The following is a 24,041-nucleotide window of genomic DNA, read 5'->3' as shown; positions in this document are numbered from 1 at the left end:
CTTGTTGGTTTTCGTGCAGTTGGATAATCATGTTGAGGAACTTTGGGGGACATCCGATGCGCTCTAGTATTTGCCAAAGCCCTTTCCTGCTCACAGTGTCGAAGGCTTTGGTGAGGTCAACAAAGGTGATGTAGGAGCAGATCTATGTTATTCACTCAAAATACTCCTAAAAGCAATTTACATATCCTCACCATTCGCTGAAAACAAATGTTTTATTGGGATATCTTGGTGACTATTTTCATTGATGAGCTCCATTTTTGCTCACAAGTGGAAAAATTCTGTGTCTGTTCAACATTTTTCATAATTTTTCTCTTTCGGCAAGAGAAAAGCATCCTAGCCCGTTTATTAAAGATTCAGGGGTTGGATATGAATCAGTCAAAATGCACTCATGATCTAGCATTCTATTGAACCCTTTGATAGATAAATGCCTGAGCTTTCAGAAAAGGCCTCATTAACATCTTATGCCAATAACTAGCTGGTGAGACTTAAAATAAGCACAAAGTAGCAAAGCATTTAATTTCAGAGAAAGGCCTGAAAGAAAGTCAATAACAATGGTATTTTCTAATTCTAATGGAATAAGACTTCTTCCGAGCCAATTATTAACACCGATATTGAAAGCATTCAGATTTTTAGTTAAGACCACATTACACTCAGGGCACTAGGAACGGGGTGAACACCCTCTGCTGAGAAGAAGCAGAACAGACAAACCTACAGGATAGTAACCACAGCAGCAGATCAGTGATGGTGCTCAGTGGCTTAAGGACCCACAAAGGCTGCGGACGACTTGTGGTCGGAGGACCCACACGGTCTGCTGGAGATTGGCTCATGGGGACCTGGTATTGGAGCCAATATTCAAGAGGGTGCTGAGGGCAAGAAGGGCACCCAAAAGAACTCGGCTGCTGAAAGCTTCCTGATTGTGTCAGATGTTTGATCTGGAAGTTGGGTTGCCAATGGATTGAAACTAAATCTGTGTGGCTGCAGAAGCAGCGAGAGTGTTGGAGGAGAATCCAGAGACACTGAGTCTGGAAGGGACTCTTTCTCTCAGTGCAAGGAGCGCTGGGCAACACTAATGACATCTCTTTATCTTACAGCAGGCAGAAGGCAATTTCGTGACATTACATGACATTAAAGGTATCTCGAATCTACAGAGCTGTATATTGACAAGTGGTCTACAGATGGAAAATTAAATTCCAGTGAATGCATTCCAATTACCATACTTATTTCATTTACTCTGAATTTTTAAGCTCATCTTTTCCACTTTAATTTTTTTTCTCTTGGCAAAATTCTCTGTGCCAAGATGCATGGATTTAAGCTGATTGGCAGTCTAGCTCAGTGGTTCTCAATCTTATTCTTTAAGTATTTCCTATGTCATTGTGCTCTGTGATTAGCAAGGGATTGTTCAAGGCGGTATGTGGGTGGGAAGAAGACATTTGAAAACCACTGTTTTAATCATACCCAATTGACTCATTATGTGCACGGTTTCATAACCCCAAAGGAAATGAGCCAATGGCAATTTTTGTCAAGCAAAATATTTCAGTAACAATTGGGTCTAGAGCAATGATTCTCAACCTTCCCACTTACATATCACCTTAAGCAATCCCTTACTAATCACAGAGCACCACTGGCATAGGATTATTTAAAGTGCCATGCAAATGGAAAGAAAAAAGTTGAGAACCACTGGTCTCGCCTAAGATCATTACTTCAATAGTGATAGGAGTTCGATTTCAGAGACCCCAGGGTGGATGAATTGGAAAGAAAAGCATGTTCAAACTAAAAAATCAGCAGATTTTTATTCTTCATCGAGCATTCTGTGACAGGTGCACACAGTTTGCTCTATCATTACAGTAAATAGCATAGAACCATCTATAGGCAATGAATAAAGATCCTTCAATAACCAAGCACACACAATTGAAGCCAAGGAAAAGTCAGTGTCTTTAAGAATGATGGAAAGCAGCTCTGTAATAAATTACATTTCTTAACCAGTAAGTAAACCAAAAATTATTCATCTAAGCTCCTCATTGTAAATGTTATATGGTAATTAAACAAAAAAAGTCTGCAGACAGTAATTGTAATAAATACACAAAATTGCTGGAGAAATATAGCAGGTCCTGCAGCATCCATAGGAGGCAAAGACTGATGAAGGGCTGAGGCTCGAAAGATTGGTTATCTATCTTTGCCTCCTAATGAGGCTGCAGGACCTGCTGAGTTTCTCCAGCATTTTCATGCATTTGCCATATTGTAACCTCTACTCAATTAGATTGCTCAGAGCCTCATTTTCTCAACAGAACAGCAACCGTTTATACAAATTTCAATGAGATTTCCAGGATTCATGCTTTCATCAATTTATACTCATGATCTAGAGCTGAAATTATCTACTTGATAGATGTTTAACCGAACAATCTGCTGGAAGAACTCAGCGGGTCAAGCAACATCTGGGAGAGAAAGAGAATGGGCAGCATTGAGCTGAACCCTTTCATTTTTTCCTCCCACTAATGCTGCTCATCTCACTGAGTTCATCCAGCAGATGGTTTCAATTCAGTTTCCAGGATCTCCACTTTCTTTTGTTTCCGATTTGATTTTGGATGTTCATCATTAACTTAAAGTAGCAATTTCTACCAACATTGCGAGAGACAAAGTTCAGTTATTGCCATTCCGCACCAGTTGATACAGATTCCATTATCGTCCACATTTACCAGTATCCAAATTGGATGCATAAAAATATTTGTGTTGCAATGTTGTGGAACACCCTCAGACATCATTTGTACCCAATGACCAGAAATAGAACGGGCTGTATAAAAAGATGAATCTAACCATGACCAGGAGTCACTTCTTTTTCTTAAAAAGAACCAGACATTTTAATAGCACAGGAAAATAGTTTCTGGTTGGCAATCAGGGGTGACAGTTAACTGTCCATGATGTGCATGAACATCATGTATCCAAGTTTGCAGAGGACACTAAACTGGGGCATGGAGGAGGCCGGGGTGGGGATACGATGGCGGGCACCCCGCAATGGGGGGGTCGTCCCAAGTGGCCTTACCTTTCAGCGGAGGCAGGGGGTTCAAGTCGACGGCTTTCCCGTGGACCTTGTACCGCGAGAGGCTCTGTGCGCGCTTCTGCTTGGCCTTCCGCACGGACTTGCGAGTGAACCCGTCCACCTTCTCCGTCGGCGTGGTCTGGGTGGGCGAGGACATGGCCCCTGCGGCCGAGGCAACCCGGCGCCCAGCCTCCCTGCAAGACGGGCGCTTCGGAGGCGGCGGGCCGTGAGCGGAGACCGAACGGCCCTCCCCACCCACCCACCCACCCACCCACCTACGGTCGGGGGTCCTCTCCTCCTTTCCGACCGGTGGGGGTAACGTGCAGGCGAGCTCGGGGGAGGGGGGAGGAGGAGGGGGGGGGGGGCAGTCAATGTTCAAGCGTCCATTAAAACCGGGCGACTACGGCGTGCGTTAAGGACCGAATCCCATCCGCAATTATTCGTCGAATAATCTTGGCCGCTCCTGACGCGTCCTCCGTTTGGGGGGGGTGGTTTCTATCGCCTCCCCCACCCCCCTCCCTCCCTCCTTTTGTGTCAGCAACGAACGGCCGCGTCCGATACATCCAACATGGGGTCGGGTGGTCAACTGAGCGAAGGAGGCGGTGTGAGGCAGGATGGGGAAGGCGGGAGCGGGAGGAGGAGGAGAAGGCGGGGCCCGCCGTGCCATCCCGCCTCCCCTGCGCATTGATTGGCAGCGCTCACGACGGAGCGCCGGCGTCGGGAGGCAGAAGCGAGCTTTCTGATTGGTGGTCGCCCGATGTCAATCAATCAGGGTGGCATCCGGCCGCCGCGGTCCGTCGAGCGGCGTCACGCTGTTGACTGGATGGTGGGTGGGGGGGGAGGTTGAGGGCAGGGAGAACAATCAAATTCAGTTGAAGGGTTTTGACGTCGTTCCAGAAGTTGGGAGCAAGTCATTCCTTGGTTAAAGTTGGAGAGAGTTGGGGTTGTAGAGCGGTCCATCCTGGTAGGGCTGTCTGCTGAGGGTTCCAAGCGCCAGTGTCCTGTAGGCATCAAAGATATCTTTTTACAAAGGTGTTTTCACTTGAGGTTTAATGGCTGAGGGTCCAGTTTAGTGCTGAGGCAGTACAATATTATGAGGTACTGTCACAAAGGTTACCGTTTGGAAGAAAGTTATTGGACTCATTCCACCCATCAGATGTAGCTTTGCAGGGTTTTTCTTTTCTTCCTGGAGTACTTTTCAAATTCCATCCTGTATACTAAGGTGGAACCAAACTCCAACACATTCCAGATTCCAAATGCATACAATTTTTTTAAAAAATTTCTTCATGTTATTTATTTTTAGCTGTCTTTTATTTTATGCACATGATCTTTAGTCCTGGACCTTTCTTTCTTTGGCTTGGCTTCGCGGACGAAGATTTATGGAGGGGGTAAAAAGTCCACGTCAGCTGCAGGCTCGTTTGTGGCTGACCAGTCCGATGCGGGACAGGCAGACACGATTGCAGCGGTTGCAAGGGAAAATTGGTTGGTTGGGGTTGGGTGTTGGGTTTTTCCTCCTTTGCCTTTTGTCAGTGAGGTGGGCTCTGCGGTCTTCTTCAAAGGAGGCTGCTGCCCGCCAAACTGTGAGGCGCCAAGATGCACGGTTTGAGGCGTTATCAGCCCACTGGCGGTGGTCAATGTGGCAGGCACCAAGAGATTTCTTTAGGCAGTCCTGGACCTTTACTCCAAAGAAAACAGTCACAGCCCGTCAAATCTCCTTCTTCTCGTGTTTGAGTTTTTTTTTCTGGACCCTCTCCAACATTTCCAAATCTTTCTTGTAATGTGGCATCTAGCATTGAACACAGTGAGGCCAGGCCTATGCTTTATTAAGATTCTACATCACCACCTCACTTTTGTACTTCCTTGTTGATCAATTTCTCAATCTGCCTTGCTGCTTTCAAATATTTGTGTACACTCATCCCAGGAGCCTCTGGTATCCATTTTGCAATGATGCCCTTTATATTGCCTCTCTACATCACCTCTTATTTCTTTCCATTAAACCTCACCAGCCTATTACGCTAACCTGTTTGTATCCGGTCAAATGTGTTAGTGTCCCTCTTCTCGTTCACAATACTGTTAAATTTTGTCAGTTGGCATATTCGATGGCTTCAATCCATCAAGTTCAAGTCATCAATATAAATTGTGGGGGGAAAGCAATGGCACCAACACTGAACCCAAGAAAATGTCACTGTTCATGCCTGTCTAGTCCAAAAAATAATCAATCAGCACAACTCTGTTGTCTATCACTGAGCTGCCTTTGTATCCATGCTGTAAACGTCTTCTATCTGTGCTTTAACTTTAATGATAAGACTGCAAGTCAATCCCTGAACAAAATGTTTCTGGAAGTCTATCATATCCATCCATTACCTCAAAAGGTTGCATCAATAGGGGTAAGCAGCTACAGTGACCTGTTGGCCAATAAAGCACAATATAGAAAAGAACTTGAGACATTCAGCAAGTGGCACAGCTTCCATGGGAAGTAAAAGGCACTAAATGTTGTTGTGGGCCTGAGCCCTTCATCAAATTTTCTGGTTCGAAACATTGATTGCCTTTTAATTCCTGGAGATGGGTGATCCGCTGAGTGCCTCTAGCATTGCACTTGACCCAGCATCTGGTTCCCACTAGCATTTGCAACCCAATATGTAATCATCCTGGGCCTTTTCTTTAACTTGCATGCCCCCATCTTTTGTCATTAAGGAGCATCAGATATATTTGTTCTCTCTTTGCCATGCTTGAGAATATGCCTCAGCTATCCCTTTAATGATATATTTTGTAAAAGCTGATTGCCCTGTTGCAGTTTTGCTAATCAACCTTTGATTCCAATTTATCTGGATTAATTCCTGTCTCATCCCATTAAAATTGGCCTTCTTTCTATTAATTTCTTTTTCTCTTTTGGATTGCTCCTTCTATAATTCAGCTGAAAACGTGTTTTGACCAAAATCTTCTAAGTATTCTCAGCAAAAGCGTGAACTTGGCTCATCCCATCCGCAGACTAGATCCAGCAATGCCGCCTTCTTCACATACTGCTGCACACAAGTATTACAGATATCTTTTATATTAAAAAAAACTTTTTACCCTCCCTCCTCTCAGTACAGTTAATATTTCACTTTACATTGGGATAATTAAACTAAGCCATTATGGTTTTTGGACTTGTCTGTAATATACTTGCATATTTGAGATTTTAAATCTGTCTCATTTGATGACCTATAGAAAACATTTGGTCATGATTAAGCAACATTGATTATGTTGTTGACCCCTCTGGGACATCTTCCCTCTGCAATACTATAATGTTCTCTTTAATCAATATTGCTGCTCCTTCTTTCTCTCTTTATTGTTCCTAAACTCTCTGTCTAGGAATATTTAATGCCTTGTCCTGCCCTTTTTGAGTCAGATTTGTGTTTTTGCTGAATCATATTCCTGCACATCCATTCAAGGCTGCAATTCACCAACCTTATTTACATTTAGCAGAAGCAACAAGGGGAAGAGAATCTGCTAAGGAGTTTGCCATCTCAGTGATTAGCAGAATTGGAACTGATATTCAAATTCAGAAAGTGAGATGTGGCAGGGAAAGCAATTGATTTGTAAATAGGACTATGTGAGTACTATTTAAGTTAAAGTAAAAACATGGTCTTTTGATTTCGTGAGGAGCATTGAAAGTAAAATAAAGCTCTATAAATCAGTAGGGCTTAATTTAATTGAAAGAAATAAAAGGATACGTTATGACAGGAGAGCTCAGGCTTGTAGCTTCCGCTCAATGTAAGATATTAGGGGCATTTCCAAAATCCTTGGTGATCATGTATGCAGAAAACATATCCAGCTGAAGATGAACTGATTGTTGGGAATTCACAATGTTGTGCATGAATACAGTGAAACCCCGATTTTATGCGCCCCGATTTAATGCAAATTCGGATACAACACGATCAGCCTGCTCTGTCCGCCCGGCAGCTGAAGTACGCCATCTGGCCCTTCGCTGCCAACATCCATTGCGCCAGCTGCTCCTGGATCCAGGGCTTGTGGCAGGCCAGCAAGTGGTGGAGTGCAATGCCGCAGAACTCCAGCAGCCGACTGCACCACAGTCAGCCAGAGACTGGCCAGGCTGGTCCGCAGCAGCCAGCACAGGTGGCAGTCATAGCATGGACAGGCTGCGCGCTGGTGGTAGTCCACTCTCTATTAGTATGGCCAGCACCTTCAGCTTGTACAGCTGCAGAAGGTTCTGCTCCTACAGGGAGCTGATGCCCAGGTTACGCAGCCAGAGCGTGGCCAGGTTGTGCAGGTAGGACAGGGATTTGGCCAAAATTGAGGTGAGGCAGGTTGAACAAGTTGCTCAAAGCACCTGGTTCCACGCTGCTGATGCTAGTCTCGCTGTATATGTAAGTAACCCCAATTTAGTGCGACCCCTTTTTTTGGCGATGACATTTTATGGACCCAAATGATTGTGTTATAATGGGTTTTAACTACTATGTTGAGAGATGTGTTTACATCAAAAATAAACAGGGCCTATGCATGAAGGGAATGGGTGACCACCAGGCACAATTGAAAAAGACGGGTAGTGCAGGAATCCAGAATCTCCCTCTGTTTTACTGTGGATATTATTGGGAGGATGACTCATTAGGGAATGAGAGCGACAGTCAAGTTTGTGGTGCCACGGGTGGCCTTGTGGCAGGGATGAGAGGAAAACATGCCAGGGAGGGTGATTAGTCAGGGCATCAAGGGTTACGGGGAGTCAGACTGAGTGGATGAATGGATCAGCTCATGATTAGGTAAAAGTAAAGGTTCCATTATTGTCATGTAATACTACATTTAGAAAGTAAGATGCATAGAATTCTTTAACTTTTGTCTATCATAAGGCAGACAGAGTCGCCACTTTCTCCAGCGGAGCAGACTCGATGGGCCAATGGGCCGACTTCTGCTGCTATATTTTATGATCTTGTGATAGTAATAGGGTATTCAATTGTAAGGGGACAGACAGGCATGTCTGCAGCCAAAACCAAGGAAATCAAAAGTTGTAAACCCAGGAACACAACTGGTGTCACTCATTCAACATTCATCGTAATAGCAGCAGAATGTATCAAATGAATACCTAGCAAGAGGAATGGTGTTAAAGAGGATTCAAATTCAGAGACATTGGATCTTTGGGCCTGTGCTTCGTGAACAGCACTGGGATTTATATCTTGTGGAAGTACCCATTGCTGGTACCATTGCCAAAATTTTAAATTAAAATGATAGGGTGTCAGAAGAAGGGGATAGAAAGGAGGGAGAATAAGATGAAAAATAAAGATGGAAGGCTGAGAAATAGAGGATGAAAAACAAATGGGACCATAGTGCAAAATACTGTAAAGGAGATCAAGAATGCTAAAAGTTTTGTTTTAATGCACATTGCATTCACAATGGTCAATGAGTTAATCTTAGAAATGGATGAAAATATGATACAGTATATTTCCAATTTTCCAAAAACCAACTTACTGAAATTCTCAGTTATCGCAAAAAAATTCAGCAGTGACATTATGTCACAAGTTGAAAAAAAGTTGAATTTTTTTACCTGTCTTGCTGAAGTGGGACTCTGAGTGTTGTTAGTGCCATTTTGAATCCATTTTGAATGTTGCTGCATTTATCTTATTTTTGTAAGCAGAGATAATGTTTTTTGGCAAGAATTAAACTTTATTTCATGCTTGAAAAACCTTCCCGGGCAGGTTTGGTGACAGTGGTGGGGAGGTGTCAGGGATCCGAGCAGGGACCTCATACGCCTATGCAGGTTCAACGACAGCAGTGGGGAGGTATCAGGGATCCAAGTGGGGACCTTGGGCACCTGGGCAGATTTGGCGATGGTGGTGGGGAGGTGTCAGGGATGTGACCAGGGACCTCGGGCATCGGGAAGGTTCAGCGAAGGCAGTGGGAAGGTGTTGGGGATCCGAGAGGTGACCTTAGGCACCTGGGCAGGTTCTGCGATGGGATTGGGGAGGTGTCGGGGATTCGAGCGGGGACCTTGGACTCCTGGCAGGTTCAACAATAGCAGTGGGGAAGTGTCAGGGATCAGCTTCAGCTGAAACGTGTTGTATTGGAATCATGGAAATTTATTTGAATGGGAACCAATTGCAGGAATATGTAGGAAGCATATGCAAAAAGGAAAAGGAGATGGGAGAACATTGTTGGTTAAAGAAGAAATTAACATGAGAGGGAGGAACATTATTAACTCAGATGATGTGGAATCTGTGGGGATTCACTGAAATGGAGAGGTTAGATGAAAGAAATTGCAGTACAGGGTGAGAATTAGCTAAAATAGATTGGGAAATCTTTAAGATTGATGGTGGATTTGCTTTGGGAAATTCCAGGGACAAGCATTAAACAGGAAGGTGGCTAACTAGGGAAATTGGGATTGCCTGATCTACTTTAGATGAGTTGCAATGACTATTCATCAGAAGAATGCCTGGGATGGTGGGTCTTTTTTTTTGAGGAGAGATTGAGTAGGCTTGGTCTGTGTTTTCTAACATTTAGAAGAATGAGAGGGGACTTTCATGATTATTGCAGAAACTTGCATTTGCACATAACTAGATAAGATTAATGCAGAAAGGATCATTCCTCTGGCTGATGAGTTTAGAACTAAGGCATCACAATCTCAGAATTAAGAATAGGCCATTTAAAACTAAAAGAGAAATGTCTTTGCTCAGAGTGGTAAATCTTGCAAGTTTTCTTTCCAGAAAAGTATAGAGTAAACAGGTTCAGTCAATGACTGCACGCAAAATAAAAATTGGGAAATTGCCAATAAAGGAATTAAAGCATAGGAGGAGAATGATGAACCATGATCTTGTTGAAAAGCAGAGTACCCTTCTTTGATTCTTGTGTAGAATAAGAACCCCAATTCACTGTGATCCACAGGTCATGTCTGTTAGCTGAGATAGCCACATTTGATGCAAGTTAAAATTTGCAATTTAGCAAGCATGTCCAGCTCGTAATTGAGCTATTAATGGGATTAACTCACTGGCCCACGAAGAAATGTCTTTGATCTTTTTTTAATGCATTTTCTTGAATTCCTGAGGGTTTTATAGCCACACAAGAAGGCATAGCCTCACAGAATGGAGCTTGCTAATTTTTAAATTGCTGGATGAAATGCCAGGAAAGGATCTTCTTAATCCAGAGGTAAATCTGTCTTCCAGTACTCCTTAATGCACTCCTTGTGACAATTTCTAGTTAGTTTACTTGAAAGCAAAACTTCTCTTTGGGTAATCAGACTCACCAGCAGATTGTATGAGATGATGATCAGAAGCAATACATGACTGGCTGTAAAGTTCTCTCCAGTGTTCAGAAACACATGGTGAAGTACAAGTTCTCGCTTGTCTTTAGTAACTCTCTGTAGTTGGTTATGTGTATAGTCGGATGACATATCAGAACTTTTTACTCCATTACTAACAATAATTAATTCAGGGTACCAAGGTTTATCCAATATCTCTAAATCAAGAGAGGAAAAAATACTTATCAGTTATGCCACATTAGGCACTTTCAGGTGGCCAATTGCCCCGTATGTTTAGGCAATATGCGGCTGTTTTGAGGCCACCTGAATGTGCAGGAGGCACTCTTGAGGCGAGCTACGTAACCCTTCTCGGAGAGGGATAATCAGCTCAGCTCAGTGGCTCCCCCAGCCGCCTGAATGCAGCTGGCTGAAAGCGGATGTTAAAGGGTCAGGCTGCTGATCACAGCTGAGAGCCACATCCTGTGCAGCTGCATCCTTCAGGTGGCCAGCGTTGCGCTTTAAACGGCAATTTAAAGGGTGCTTCTGCTTCTTTAGGCGCATTCTTAGCATAGAATGCACCTGAAAAAGCCTGTTGTTAAAGCAAATTAATGCCAACTCCCTAGAGTTGGTGCAGGAACAATTGGTTGTGCCTCTTTCGGTACTGTAACTTTTACAGTTCTATGATTAGGGCCTTTTGATTCTCATCATAATGTGTAGTAAAGCTAAAAATATGAATGCCAGAAATCTGGACCGCCCGAGCATCCAGACTTCTCAAAATCTCTCGGCTTTTGCGTGCATGCGTAAGCACCGCAGATGCACAGTATCAACAAGAAGTCGCGGAAATGGAAGAAAAAATATTTTTATTTGTACTTTGTATTTTACATGAAAAATTGTTTCATTCATAAACTATCACATTTTGCCTGTTTATTCTCCTTAAATTTCAACTTTAAAAGAATTTGACTGTGTAATAAATTATGCTAGAAGTACGTGTCGTCAGGTAAAAAGAGGGCCTGGCTTCTGGATGATTAGGTCAAGCAATTTAAGCTCTGCACGCTTACAGGCAAAGAACGGTTCCATTATAAAGTCAGTAACACCAAGGTAACTACCGATGTATGAGTAATGACATTTTTCAGTGAAAAGCATGAGTGTAAGGAATTTGCTCCAGTTTAATTATATGGCATTAATTTCTAATCCACAAAGTAGCCATTTTTTTTTCCTTATCTACAAGTCATGTAGTATTTTGAGATCTCAATAATATTTACCAACATGAACCTCATGAAAAGCTACATCGGTGTCCCACAGAAAAGATTTAGGGAAGAAATTGTGTTAATTTCATCCATGCCAAAGTGGCATTCCTCTAGACGATAAATTAAACTGAAGCCCAGAATGCAGATATAAAAGGATCCATGATCTTGCATCAATTAGGAGTAAACTTTCTTCATATGCGGTTTTTGCCAGTGTATGTCTCAATCATACTTCATCTGTCATAATATGCTTTGAGATTTCCTCAAGTCATGCAAGGCATGGCAGGCATGAAAAACTTTTTTTCTTCACATGTCTTACCTTTTGGGAAAAATACAGTGCCAGACTTTCACATTTTCCTTCATGAAATCATTTAATAGTGGTCAACATATTGTTCTTCATCATAGCCTTTTAAGGTATGATATGTGGTTCAGATTATTTAAAACAATGGCCGCAAAATAAAATTTTATTTCCCTTTACTATCTTTCCTTGCTCTTTCCTGAAAAAAGCAATTCCCAGATGCTTACAGTCATCAGGTACCTTCATAAGAGATTTCAGGTGTATGAGCCTGGTCTTTACAGTCAAATTTAATCCATGCTCATTAAGCTTTGCAATAGAATATGTTTTCCTCCTAACTGAAGAGCGATGAGGCCCATTGTAGTGCCAATGGATGATGTTGTCAAATAAATTGGGACAGAAAAATTCCAAGAACATTAGCTTCTTGCAAGCCTGGCCTGCAGGAAAAAGAATCTCAGGGTTGTATGTGATGCCATGTATGTACTCTGACAATAACGTTAAATTTTGCATTCTGATTCTTTTCACAACAAGAAAAAATGTATTCAATTATACTTGTATTTTAACAATCATGTAGATGTTGAAAGGATGATATTTCTTCTCTGTATCTATAAACGGTGCAACATTTCTCATTCTATGGGGCAAAAAAAATTCCAAGAAGAAAAATCATTGGATAATTAGCCAAGAAGATAAGTCTTTACCTAACTTTAAACTGGTAAGTAAAATTGGTGTAGTCTTAGTTTCTTCTCTTTGTTTGGGAAAAGTGAATGTGGGAGGGGGGAAAGATATGTTGGAGAAAAAAATCCTTTTGCAAAACATTTTTTAGGACCAAAGGAAATGGAGCTTTTTAATAATAATTAAAAAAAGAGGTTCTTGTGCTTTAAATATTTTATAGAAAACAAGTAGAGAATCTAAGATCCAGCTCTCAGTGGCCCACTGCACCTTTAAAAAAAATCATATTTTTCCACAACAAATAGTTGCTATTACTCAAGTTTGAACAATCAATCTTCATCAAGTAAGAATATAGTTGAAATATGCACAGTTCACATATTATGGATACGGGAGGGGCACTGGACAAAGTGGCGACTCTCTGTATGCCTTACGGTAGACAAAAGTTAAAGAATTTCATATATGTTATATTCTAAATGTATTATGTGACAATAATGGAACCTTTACTTTAGCTGTGAAGTCTGATGCTTACAGAGTTAATCATCCACATTCCATCTTCATCGGGTAATAGGAATGACACTTGAAGACATACCGTGCATTCTCAGTTTAGGCAAGCCTAAAGTTGGCACAGCAAACATTTGTAATGTTAATCAGTTCATTGATATGACATTGGTCCACAACAAAGATGTGCTGAAAGTTCTGGAGGATAAAATTATGGTTTGCAAGATTGCACTCGATTAATTTTGTTTAGAGACTCTAGAATAGTTGCTAAATCTATTTTTAAAAACGTAATCAGTATCATATTTGACAGCATGAGCAGCATTTGTTTCAGGGTGGAAGCACATTATTATGAGGTTTTTGCAAACCTGTTCTAAGTCTGATGTGGAGCAAGGAATTTGAGATGCAAAACAAGTTTAGCAAGCCAATTCAAAGTTCAGTTTTAATCACAATTTAACTTCATGAAAATATAGCTAATTTCTTTTCCATTGGTTGTGCATCAGCCTGGAAATTGAATTTGGGCACTAATTAATGTGCTGCTGGAGAACAGTTCAACATTAATTACCCTGTATCATATTTAGAATTCTTTGGGGAGGTAACTGGTTGATTAGGTAAGAGATGTGGAGTATTTAGCTTTTCAGAAGGCTTATGATAAAATCAATACAAGGTTAGAGTGCATGGCATTTGGAGATAAATACTGGCGTGGACTGAAAACTGGTTAGCAAAGAGGAAACGAACAGTCTTTCTCACATTGGCTGAATTTGACTAGTAAGATACGGCAAAGTTTGGTGAATATGCCCCATTTATTTACAATCTTCTGCATCAATTTAGTTGAGGGGATCAAGTGTTCTTTTCAACTATCCTTTTAACACAAACTAAGAGGCTGTGAGTAGTACTAAGTAGGGGAGAGGAGGTAAATAGGCTTTGAGGAAGAATGGACAAGCTGACTGAGGGGCCATAAACGAGGCAGATGAATCATTGTTGGAAAATGTCAGGTTATCCACTTCAGATCATAAAACAGGAAAGCAGATTATTTTTTTAAACAGTGAGGGATTGATGTTCAATGTGATCTGGGTGTCCTTCACCAGGTCAATGAAAGCTATCATACAAATACATTCTCTGGTATGATGGGCTCTATTACAGGGGATTAAAATATAGGTGTAAAGGTAAACACAATCTGCAGGAAGAACTCAGCAGGTCAAGCAGCACCTTTATTGAGACTGTGGATATATGTGGCTAATGTAGAGGATAGGATGGGACAGGGGCCCCTTGTGAGATTGATGATTCCTTGTTTCCTTCTTTGTGACTACCAGTGCAAAATGCTCATTTACTACCTCCCTCACTTCCTCTGGACCTAGACATTAATTCCCTCTCTTGACTTTGAGTGACCTATCCTCTCTCTAGCTTCTGCCTTAGTGTGTTTTTAATGTACGTGTAATATGCTTTGGGATCTCCCTTAGTCCTACTTACCCAGGAAGGATATTCGTGGGTCATTCTATTTATTTACTTGTATTTAGACATACAGCAAGGTAACAGGCCATCCATGCCGCCCAATTACATCCAATTGACTAACAACCCCCCAGTACATTTTTGAACAATAGGAGGAATTAGGAGTCAACCTATGCAGACATAGGGAGAACTTACGAACTCCTTACAGACAGCACAGCATTCAAACCCCAGTCACTTGTGCAAACCAAGGTTGTAATAATCGCTACGCTACAGTTTTAGTTAAGGAAGTCCCAGGCAATATTAAATAAATTAAAGTCACCCACAACAAGATCTCTGTTTTCATGGAAATATGTTCTGCCTACATATCTGTTCTTCTTATTTCCCATTGGCTTTTGAGAGGCCAAAAGTATAACCCCATCATAGTGATTGCACCTTTTTTTATTCCTGAGCTCCACCCACATTGCTTCACTGGATGATATCCTCTCTAAATGCAGCTATGACATTCTCATGATTAGTAATCCAATTCCCATACTTCTGCCTCTGTCATGTTGGGAAAGCCTAAACCCTGGAACATTGAGATGTTAGTCATGTCCTTCTCTAAACAAGTCTCTGCCACATAATAGTTCCTTGCACTCATCTAGGCTCTGTTTATCTGACTTACCTGGATTACTCCTTGCATTGAAACAATCACATCAGTTCCATTGAGTTAATTAACCTCGCGCTGCCTGTCCTTGCTTTCACTCCCTTGACCTTGCTGTACCTTCCCCCTCAATCTTTTCAATTGCTGACCTACTGCTCTTATTCCCGTGCTCCTTCAATGCTTGTTTAAACCCTCCCAAATAACAATCCTATCTCCTTGTAAGAATATTGGAAGGTTGACAGTGTAAATACAACTTGCCCTCTTGCACCAGTCCCATCTGACCTGAAAGAGCCCAATGACCCATGTACCTCAGGGGTGGCCAACCTTTTAATTTTTAATTGAGACATACAACATGGTAATAGGTCATTTCAGCCCAGGAGTATGTAACAGGGGTGTAGGCTAATTGGGTGACACAGACTGTTACGGTGCTGTATGTCTCAATTAAAAATTACAAGGTTGGCCACCCCTGAATTGATTCTAAACCTGTCCCTTCTGCACTATCTCCTCTGCCATGTGTTAAACCATATCATCTTCCTATATCTTGTCTTGCCAGCATTTGGCATTGGGAGTAATTCTGAGATTACAACCCGGAGGTCTTTCTACCCAATTCCCTAAATTGTTTTTGCAGGACCTCATTTCTCTTCCTGCCTATGTTATTAGTACCAATATGGACTATGACGTCCAGTTGCTCACCATCCCTTTCCAAACTGTCCTGTTCCTACTGAGAAGCAGCAGGCAGAGAAAGCACCATCCTGAAGTCTTGCTTGTGGCCACAGAAACTCCTTTGTTTGTGACCCAACAGTCGTCTTTAACTATTGCTTGCCGAGTCTTTGACCCACCATTCTGAACAATAGTTCCAATGTCTCTCTACATTCTCTTCCATGCACTCAAAGCTATATTGCAACAAATCTGCAGGAGAGTGGCACTGAAATAAAAGATTGGCCATGATCTTGTTGAATAATAGAGTAATAATAGAATAATAAAGGGGTACTGATGGTAATGATCAGCCATGATCTAAAATGGCGGTGCTGGCCCGATGGGCCAAATGGCCTACTCCAGCTCCTATTGTCTATTGTCTATTGAGACATGAGGGGCTAAATAGCCTTCTCTTGGCAATTTGTTCCTTGTATTTACATAAGAACCAAAAAATAGAAGCAGGAATAGTTTATCCTACCTGCTCCACCATTTCATAAGATCATGGCTGCTCCGACAGTAGACTCATCTGCTTTTGCCAACACCACTTTTTGAGAGAAGTAGTTATTCTAATCTTTGTATTAAATCTCCTCTCCCGAATCTTGAGGCAATGTCAATTAGTTCTCATCTTTCCTGCCAGTGAGTACAACCTCCCAGCTTCTATCTTGTCTATTCCTTTCATAATTTTATCTAAACTCCAATGAGTACAGCCCTAGGCTCCTTGACCTCTTCATAAGGTAACCTCTATTTCTGGATCCAACCTTGTGGTACTGCTCCAAAACCAGTACAATGTTTCTTAAGTAAGGAGATCAAGTATGGCCTCACCAGTTCCCTGTATAATTACAGCAAAACCTCCCTGCTCTGAAATTCATTCCCTATGGTAATTAAGACCTTCATTACATTGCATCCTTGATTACTTGCTGCACCTAAAAACTTTTTGTGATTGCTGCACAAGCACTCCCGGGTTTCTCTGCGCAACAACATAGTCCATTTTCAACCAATCACAGCATAGTCTGATCCACAACTTTTCTTTCAAGAGTGGATGGCCTCACATTTACTAACACTGTATTCTGACTACTGGTCCCTTATCTGTATCACTTTGTAACAAGTGTCACTACACAGTTTGCTTTTCCACTCAAATTAGTGTCATCTGCAATCTTAGATACACTACTGCACTTGGTTCCTTTCTCCAAGTTATTTTTTATATTATCAACCATTATGGTGACCTGCACCACCCTACCAAGTGCTGATTGCCAACCAGAAAAACACCTATTTATCCCGTCTTTGTCTTTTATTGGTTTATGATTCTTCTATCCATGCCAATACATTACCCTCCGTTAACGTACAATAGGTTAGAATTTTCTAAGCATAATAATTGTGTTCAAAATATCTTAGAGGTTTTCCTACCTTAAAATTAGATTACACAGTATCAGTTTGCAGCAAACCTTTCTTATTCCATACTGCATTCTGCTGATTGACTCCCCTCATCTTCTTATCTTTTGCATGATTACACATTCCTGTACGGTGGGGAGGAGCATTCCACTCATTCTTTTAAGGATCATACCTAAACCAGTTTATTGAGATTAGCTAATACTTGGGACATTTAAGAATCAACATATTTGAACTTGTTATATGAATTATAAAAAGATATGACATTCTACAGTTCTACCAGAACAATTATGTACATGCAGAGGTACAAAGGGTTGGGGGTAATTATAAGCTGAGACCCTGCATCATAACTGCTCTTTAACAATGTCCTCACCAAGACTTGTCACTGCAGCCAAGTGCCCTTCCCTCTTCAGTCCTGATGCAGATGCCCGAGCCGAAACCATCCCTTGGCCTCCACAGATCCTGTTCAACCCACTGAGTTCTCCCAGCAGACTATTCCTTTAAATGTTTTTTTACTCAATATTCCAGCTTTTGCTGTGCCTCCAGTTATATACATGTTTGTTGCACTAACATAAATAAGTATCACCAAGCCCTGTGGAGCAAAATCTGCTCAGCTAGATGTTCCAAAGACGTACAGGGTTGGTAGGTTAATTGGTCACATGGGTGCATTTGAGCAGCACGAGCTCTTGGATCAGAAGGGCTTGTTACTGTTTTTTATCTCTAAGTTAACATTATATTAGCAGGAGGGAGAAAAAAAAAATTCCTTATATTCCTCTTACCAATTCTTTAGAGACTGGATTGGTGCCATGGGAAGGAACACAGAAGTGAAACTCGAAATCTTTGTATTAACTATTAAAACTGCAAATTGGAGATGAGGATTTGATGGTGTTGGATATCACTTTATAAAGGTCACCATCACCTTCCAAGAAACAGCCTTTTTGTTTTACATGATCATGAATTCAATGAACACAGTTGTATTTCCAAGTTTCTTTAATTTAGATTTTATTTACCAAGTTGCCCAATTGTCCTTGCCAGGCAAAGAAGGACTGGTTGATTAGCTCTGCTAAAGATCCACCTCCTTCTGTATAACATCACAATGCAAAGTGATGTCAGCATTTCATATACCTATTTCAGTTCTGCCATCTTGCCCAAAAACCATCAGAACAAAAGATGACTAGATTGAATCCTGCCTCGGCTAAGCTCTCATGAGGAGAAATTGGTTTGATGAGTGCTGTATTTGTATTGACTAGAGATATGAAGAGCAATCCTATTGATCTGATGGAGCCTGACAAGCTGAATGCATAACAGATATGAGCAGGAGTAGTCCATCTGGCCCATACAGCCTGATCCACCATTCAATAAAGCTCATGGCTGAACTAGTCATGGACTCAACTCTACTTACTTGCCTGTTCCTCATCACCCTTAATTCTGTAATTGTTCAAAACACAGAGATTCACTATTCTCTAGGAGAAGCCATTCCTCTTTAACTCTCTCAAATGTATTTACTCAAATCTTGAGGAAGTCCACCACTTCTAGCCTCATCTGCCAGGATTTCTATCTTACCTATTTCCTTTCATAATTTTATATGCCTCTGTAAGATCTCATCCTTCTAAACTCCACTAAGTACAGACCAATGGCTGAAGGGTCTGTTTTACTGTGCTGTAATGATCTGTGGTTCTAAATACAGTCCCATGTCACTCCATCTCTTCACATAAGCTGACCTCTTCATTTCTGGAATCAACCTGGTGAATGTCTTCTGCACTCTCTCCAAAACCAGTACCTGTATATCCTTTCTTAAATGAGGAGGCCAGAAATGTACAAACTACACCCAGTGCTGCCTCCCCAGTACCCTGCAGAGGTGCAGAAGAATCTCCCTGCTCCCAAATACACACCCTCTAACAATGAAAGTCAACATCCTATTGACTTCTTGATTACCTGCTATTTTACTATTTATGTGCAAGTTCTCCCAGATCTCTCTGCCAAAAACATTGTCTTTTTTAACCATTTAAATAAGAATCTGATCAACTATTTTTATTTACAGTTGATGCCCTTACACTTATCAAAGTTTTACTCCATCTACCAGATCCTTGCCCACTCATTTAACCTACCTTATCTCCATATGTTCGACACAGTTTGTTTTTCCACTCAATTTAGTGTCATCTAATTTAAATACACTGCACTTGGCTCTGTCCTCAAAATCATTTCTATATATTGAGAATAGTTGTGGGGCCAACATTGATTTCACTGGCCATTTTTTTTTCTCGCCTCTCTGCCTTGATTAACCAATCCTCTACAAGGCTACATGCAGACATCTATTATTCATTCTGAGCACTCTCCAACCAGACAGCATTAGCATTGACTTCTCCCTTGAGTCTTTCTCTTTTCCTCCACCTCACCACCCCTCCCTACCCTCTCCATTCAGAGAACTCCCTCTTCCCCATCACTTCGTCATTTTTTTCTCTTCTGCTCTCCCACCCATTTTCTCTTCTACTCCCACATGTTGGCCTTTAATCCTGCCCCTTTTACCCCTCCCCCAACTTTTTATTGGTGGCACCTATCTGCTTTTTGCTCATCCCTTGATGAAGGGTTCAGGTCTTAAATATTGGTTAACCTTTACTTTCTATCGATGATGCATAACCTGCTGAGTTTCACAAGTTGTTTTTGTGTCTTGCACCACCATCACAGAGTCTGCAGTCTTCCCTGCTAATATGCTAACGTGCTAATATATTTACCCCCAACTTCATGCGTTATCTTGCGTAGAAGTCAAATGTGTTGTGGAAATCGAAGTATTACCACATCCTTTTCTACCCCTCTATCCTCTGCACTCATTACCATATATATGCGTGTAATCAAATTTTGTGGACTAATTTTTTGGGCAAATTTAGGAGCTTGACTACTGGGTGCATACTACTTTTGACCGTGGTAAGTGCTTGCGTTATTCGAGACACTGGGAGCTTGGATGGGCAGGCAGCCTGGACCAGGTGGTAAGCATGTGTTTGGGACATTGGGAGCTTGGATGGGCGAGTGACTGAGTTGAGGGTCCGGGGCATTGGGAGTTTTTGATGGGCAGGCAGCTGAAGCAAGAGTCCTCAGAGCATCGGGGGCTCTGATGGGCAGATGGCTGGGGCATAGGTCTGTGGTTAGGTCATTGGGAGTTTGGATGGGTGGCTGGGGGCAAATATAGTTGAGGGGGGGTTTGATCTTTACATGGTGTTGACTATTTCATGCATATGGTACAGTATATCCTCAAAGAAATCCAGTAAATTAATTAAAATGATTTGTGCTTCCTGAAAAACAAACTACATCTGTTTGATGGAACATTTTCTATCCAGATGTCTTGCTATTTCTTGCAATTAATTATAACTTAAAGCATTTTCCCAACCACAGACATTAAGCGAATTGGCCTATACTTACTTAGTTTATTTTTTATAGAGTGAAGTTACATCTGTCTTCCAATCTGCCAAGTCTTATCCAGAGATTTTGGTAAATTACTGAAAATGCATTTGCTGTAACTTCTGCCATTTCTTTCAGTATCTTAGAATGCATTCCATCAGGATCAGAGGACATACCTAGCTTTAAATAGATCTACCAATAGTTTGCCCAGCACTGACTCTTCAGTGATTTCGATTAGTCTTCTTATTCTTGGCCATATTACTCTCACTTCTTTAACTGTGAAGATTTGTTGTGGACTAGAAGGGATGAATGGCCTGTTTTCTGTGTGGTAGCATTCTATGGATTATTCAGGGCTTTGACCATTTCCATATTACCCATTGTTAAATGCCCTTCTCATCTTGTAATAGATCTGTGTTGACTTTCCTACTCTTTCCAACTTTATTAAAAAAATGGTTAAAGTTTTTATAAATATATATTCTATGCCAATTTACTTTCATAATCTAGCTTTCCTTCATTGCTTCCTTAGTATTTTACTTTTCCTGCTTTGTAAAGTTTTCCCAATCTCCTTCTTTCCCCTTACTCTTGTCCACTTTGAATGCTTTAACTTTTAATTTGATGCCTTTGTTTCTTTATTTATCATGGCTGGCTATCCTTTCCCTTTATGTCCTTGTTTGTAATTCGAATATACTTGTGTTGAGCACTTTGATAAAGCTATATCAAAGTTCTCCACTTTTCTTCAACTGTCCCACCATACAGCCCATGCTCCTGATGTACATTAGCCAACTCCTCCTTCATCCTATTATTATCATCTTTGTTTAGACATAACCTATTGTTTGGATCTTACTTTCTCACCCTCTATCTAGATTTTCAACCATACTGTGATCACTCTTAGAGGATTCCTAACAGTAGCCCCTTTCACACTGGCACCTTGTCCTAGTAGTTAACAGCCAATCTACTGGTTAAGGGTCCAGTGTGAAAGCTCCTCAATCTGCACGCAAGTGTCAAATCACCAGGGATGGATTGCCTAGGTAGGTTGTATTATCCCCAGCATCCACTGATGCCTGCATGCTGTTAGCCCAGTGTGGGAGGGACATGGGGTATCCTGGGACAAATTAGTGACATGCTGATGACGCTTTTGCGTGAGTGTGTTCAACCATGTGTTGAAACAGTCTGCAGGAGTCTTCAGATGAGGTACAGGGTGGGTCAACTTGATTGATTTAATTTTAAATATAAACTGGGGGATGGGGAGGTGCAGGAACTACTCTCACTAAGGTTAGAGGAATCATTTGAATTTACAGGGACCATTAAGGATGACCCATTTTATGAAAGCATTGCAGCCAGACTCAGGGGGATGGGGTCCTAAGTGATCAATAGCCTGAAGACCCTTTGGAGGAAGTTTCTGCAGATTATGCATCACAGTGGGAGGGAGCGGCTAGACTGGTTGTATTATGACCAGGCCTATAATATCTGGGGCACCAGCAAGTCAGCAGAGCCCCTGTCCCTGCTGGCCCACATGGACCCCAGTGAGAGGGCCCCTTTGCACTCACCTGAATCCAGTTTGTGATCACAGAAGGAGGAGGTGGAGGATACAATGCCCTCTGTACCATGTGGCTTATCCCCTCCCAATATCTCATCCACCCCCACTACCTCATCCACTACTGGTATCCCAGCCAGCCAGAGGACATCAACTGCCTCGAAGAGAAGAAGTGGCCCCAGCTCCTCATCTTCTGCTGCACCAGATTCAGGTAGGAACTGTTTTTTCACCTGTCCAATTTGCCTATTGTATCTTGTGAGTTCCTGCCCATGATGTGCCATCTCTCTAATCTCCTATGTGCTGCACTGCTATGCAAGAGCCAAAGGGAAAAAGAAGAGGAGGAAGCCAATGAAGACACCGGAGGTGGTGTCTGAGATTCTAGAGTTGATGCACATCTTTGAAGTGGAGGACCGTGAGCACCAGCATCAGGAGAGACAGACGGAGACGGAGAAGGTGCTGATGTGGGCACAACAGCAGGTGGAGATCCAGAAACAGGGGGATTGACTGACAGGAGCACTAGGCAAATGTCGATGGCCTCACCAGGCTGATATCAGAGATCCGCCAGGAGATGCAGACAGGTGTGATGAGGGACCTCGCCTCGTCGATTGGTACCCTTGCACGCTCTGTTCCTCCCTCCTCTGCCATTCACTTTTGGGCCTCCAGACTCTTTCCTCCCCCTGCCCTCAGCTTGGTCCCTCTTCTCTACAGCTGCATTCCTCCTCCCTCCACCATTAGCCTTCCCCATTCAGTTCTCCCTCCCAATGACTACCTCTGACATCCCCCTTTCAGCTTCCTCCCACCGTCATCTACCTGCCCCGATGGCAACCCCCCCCACCCTTTACAATACCACCTCCACAATACCACCTCCACAATCCCCCCTCAACATCTGTACAATCGTTGTGGAGCAGTGGGGAGTTGTCTGCAGATATCTCTTTCAATTCCTTTCCCCACCTCTTGCGTTCAGTTATTAGAAGAGGAGGACTGAGAGTGTCAAGTGATTACCATGTACATAGTTTTGGACGACAAACAGAATTTTATTTGCAAAGTGTAACATTTTGACAATTGTACATAGTTTTATTCTTCAGATGTTAGTTGTTAAAATATTATTATGATGCCTTTACAATGTTCATTCCAAAACATTTAAAATCTTGAGATGCACTACTTTTTCGTATGTGGAATAAACTTTTTGTTGACATTCCAGTAATATGTCTCAGTTTTCTGCCTCAGGCCCACTCAAAACAGACATGATAGCCTCACATATAGCCATATGACCCTGCCCTGTTGCACCCGATAAGGAACCCTATTTGGCGGAAGTAGATCTGCCTCCTCAATCATCCAATCTTCCAAGAAGTGTTCCTTGTTAATCTCAGCAGAACTCGAGCATTATGGGTGCAACCAGGCCAACCCACATTCACATCTATGAAGCTGGGAACACAAAAACACAATGCACTGATTAACATATGGAAAACATTAATAAGTGAAGACAAATACTTGTAACTCAGGCATGATCCTTACCTGCTCCCTTTTTGATTGGAGTAGGCTGATAGGTCATCATGTGGGGCACTGATGGGAATATATGTGCTATTGATGGCACCACCATACATTGGATAACCACCCTTTTTTGAAAACGCATCAATTGTCTCCTGAAGACTCTCCACTAGGCAGGTCAATGAAATATTTCATGAGGGTCTCCCTCAGTGCGACAGTCACTTGACAAATCACTGTGTAGACAGTGGAGATACCCACACCAAAGAGAACATTGATTAATCAAATCAAGGGGTGGCATACCACCACAAAGCCATTGCACGTCTGATCTGAGGCTCCACAGGCTTTCGGCAGTTGGTACTCTTTCGCCTCAGCTCTGGCTTGTGCATCCCTGCATTATATATCTGTTCAAAATACCACAAGATAAGCAGGCATCTTCTCCGGCAGCTATTCAGCTCAAATCCCTCCAAGGTTATCTGCAATATATCATTGAAATTAT

General features: G+C 42.0%; 1 protein-coding gene and 1 long non-coding RNA gene across 8 annotated transcripts in view; one reads left to right on the top strand and one right to left on the bottom strand.

The window, feature by feature from the left end:
• ppp2r5eb (protein phosphatase 2, regulatory subunit B', epsilon isoform b) overlaps positions 1–17,169 on the bottom strand; it is a 175,724-nt gene extending 158,555 nt beyond the window's left edge. For 5 of the 7 annotated variants that reach the window (XM_069916245.1, XM_069916244.1, XM_069916246.1 and 2 more), the window contains exon 1: positions 3,038–3,279. In XM_069916245.1, coding sequence (XP_069772346.1) covers positions 3,038–3,191 — 154 coding nt within the window. In that variant the 5' untranslated portion in view covers positions 3,192–3,279. Of the gene's footprint in view, positions 1–3,037; positions 3,280–17,148 lie in introns of those variants that run through there. The other 2 variants (XM_069916250.1, XM_069916249.1) reach the window with 2 other exon arrangements.
• Positions 3,806–23,228, top strand: LOC138753356 (uncharacterized). The gene is made up of 3 exons (XR_011351119.1): positions 3,806–3,860; positions 21,822–22,268; positions 22,375–23,228. It is a non-coding gene; the product is annotated as an uncharacterized lncRNA (long non-coding RNA).
• Positions 23,229–24,041: the final 813 nt, after the last annotated feature.

This window comes from Narcine bancroftii, chromosome 2, assembly GCF_036971445.1.
Source record: "Narcine bancroftii isolate sNarBan1 chromosome 2, sNarBan1.hap1, whole genome shotgun sequence".
Lineage (NCBI taxonomy): Eukaryota > Metazoa > Chordata > Chondrichthyes > Torpediniformes > Narcinidae > Narcine > Narcine bancroftii.
This window is presented reverse-complemented; position numbering and strand designations above follow the sequence as displayed.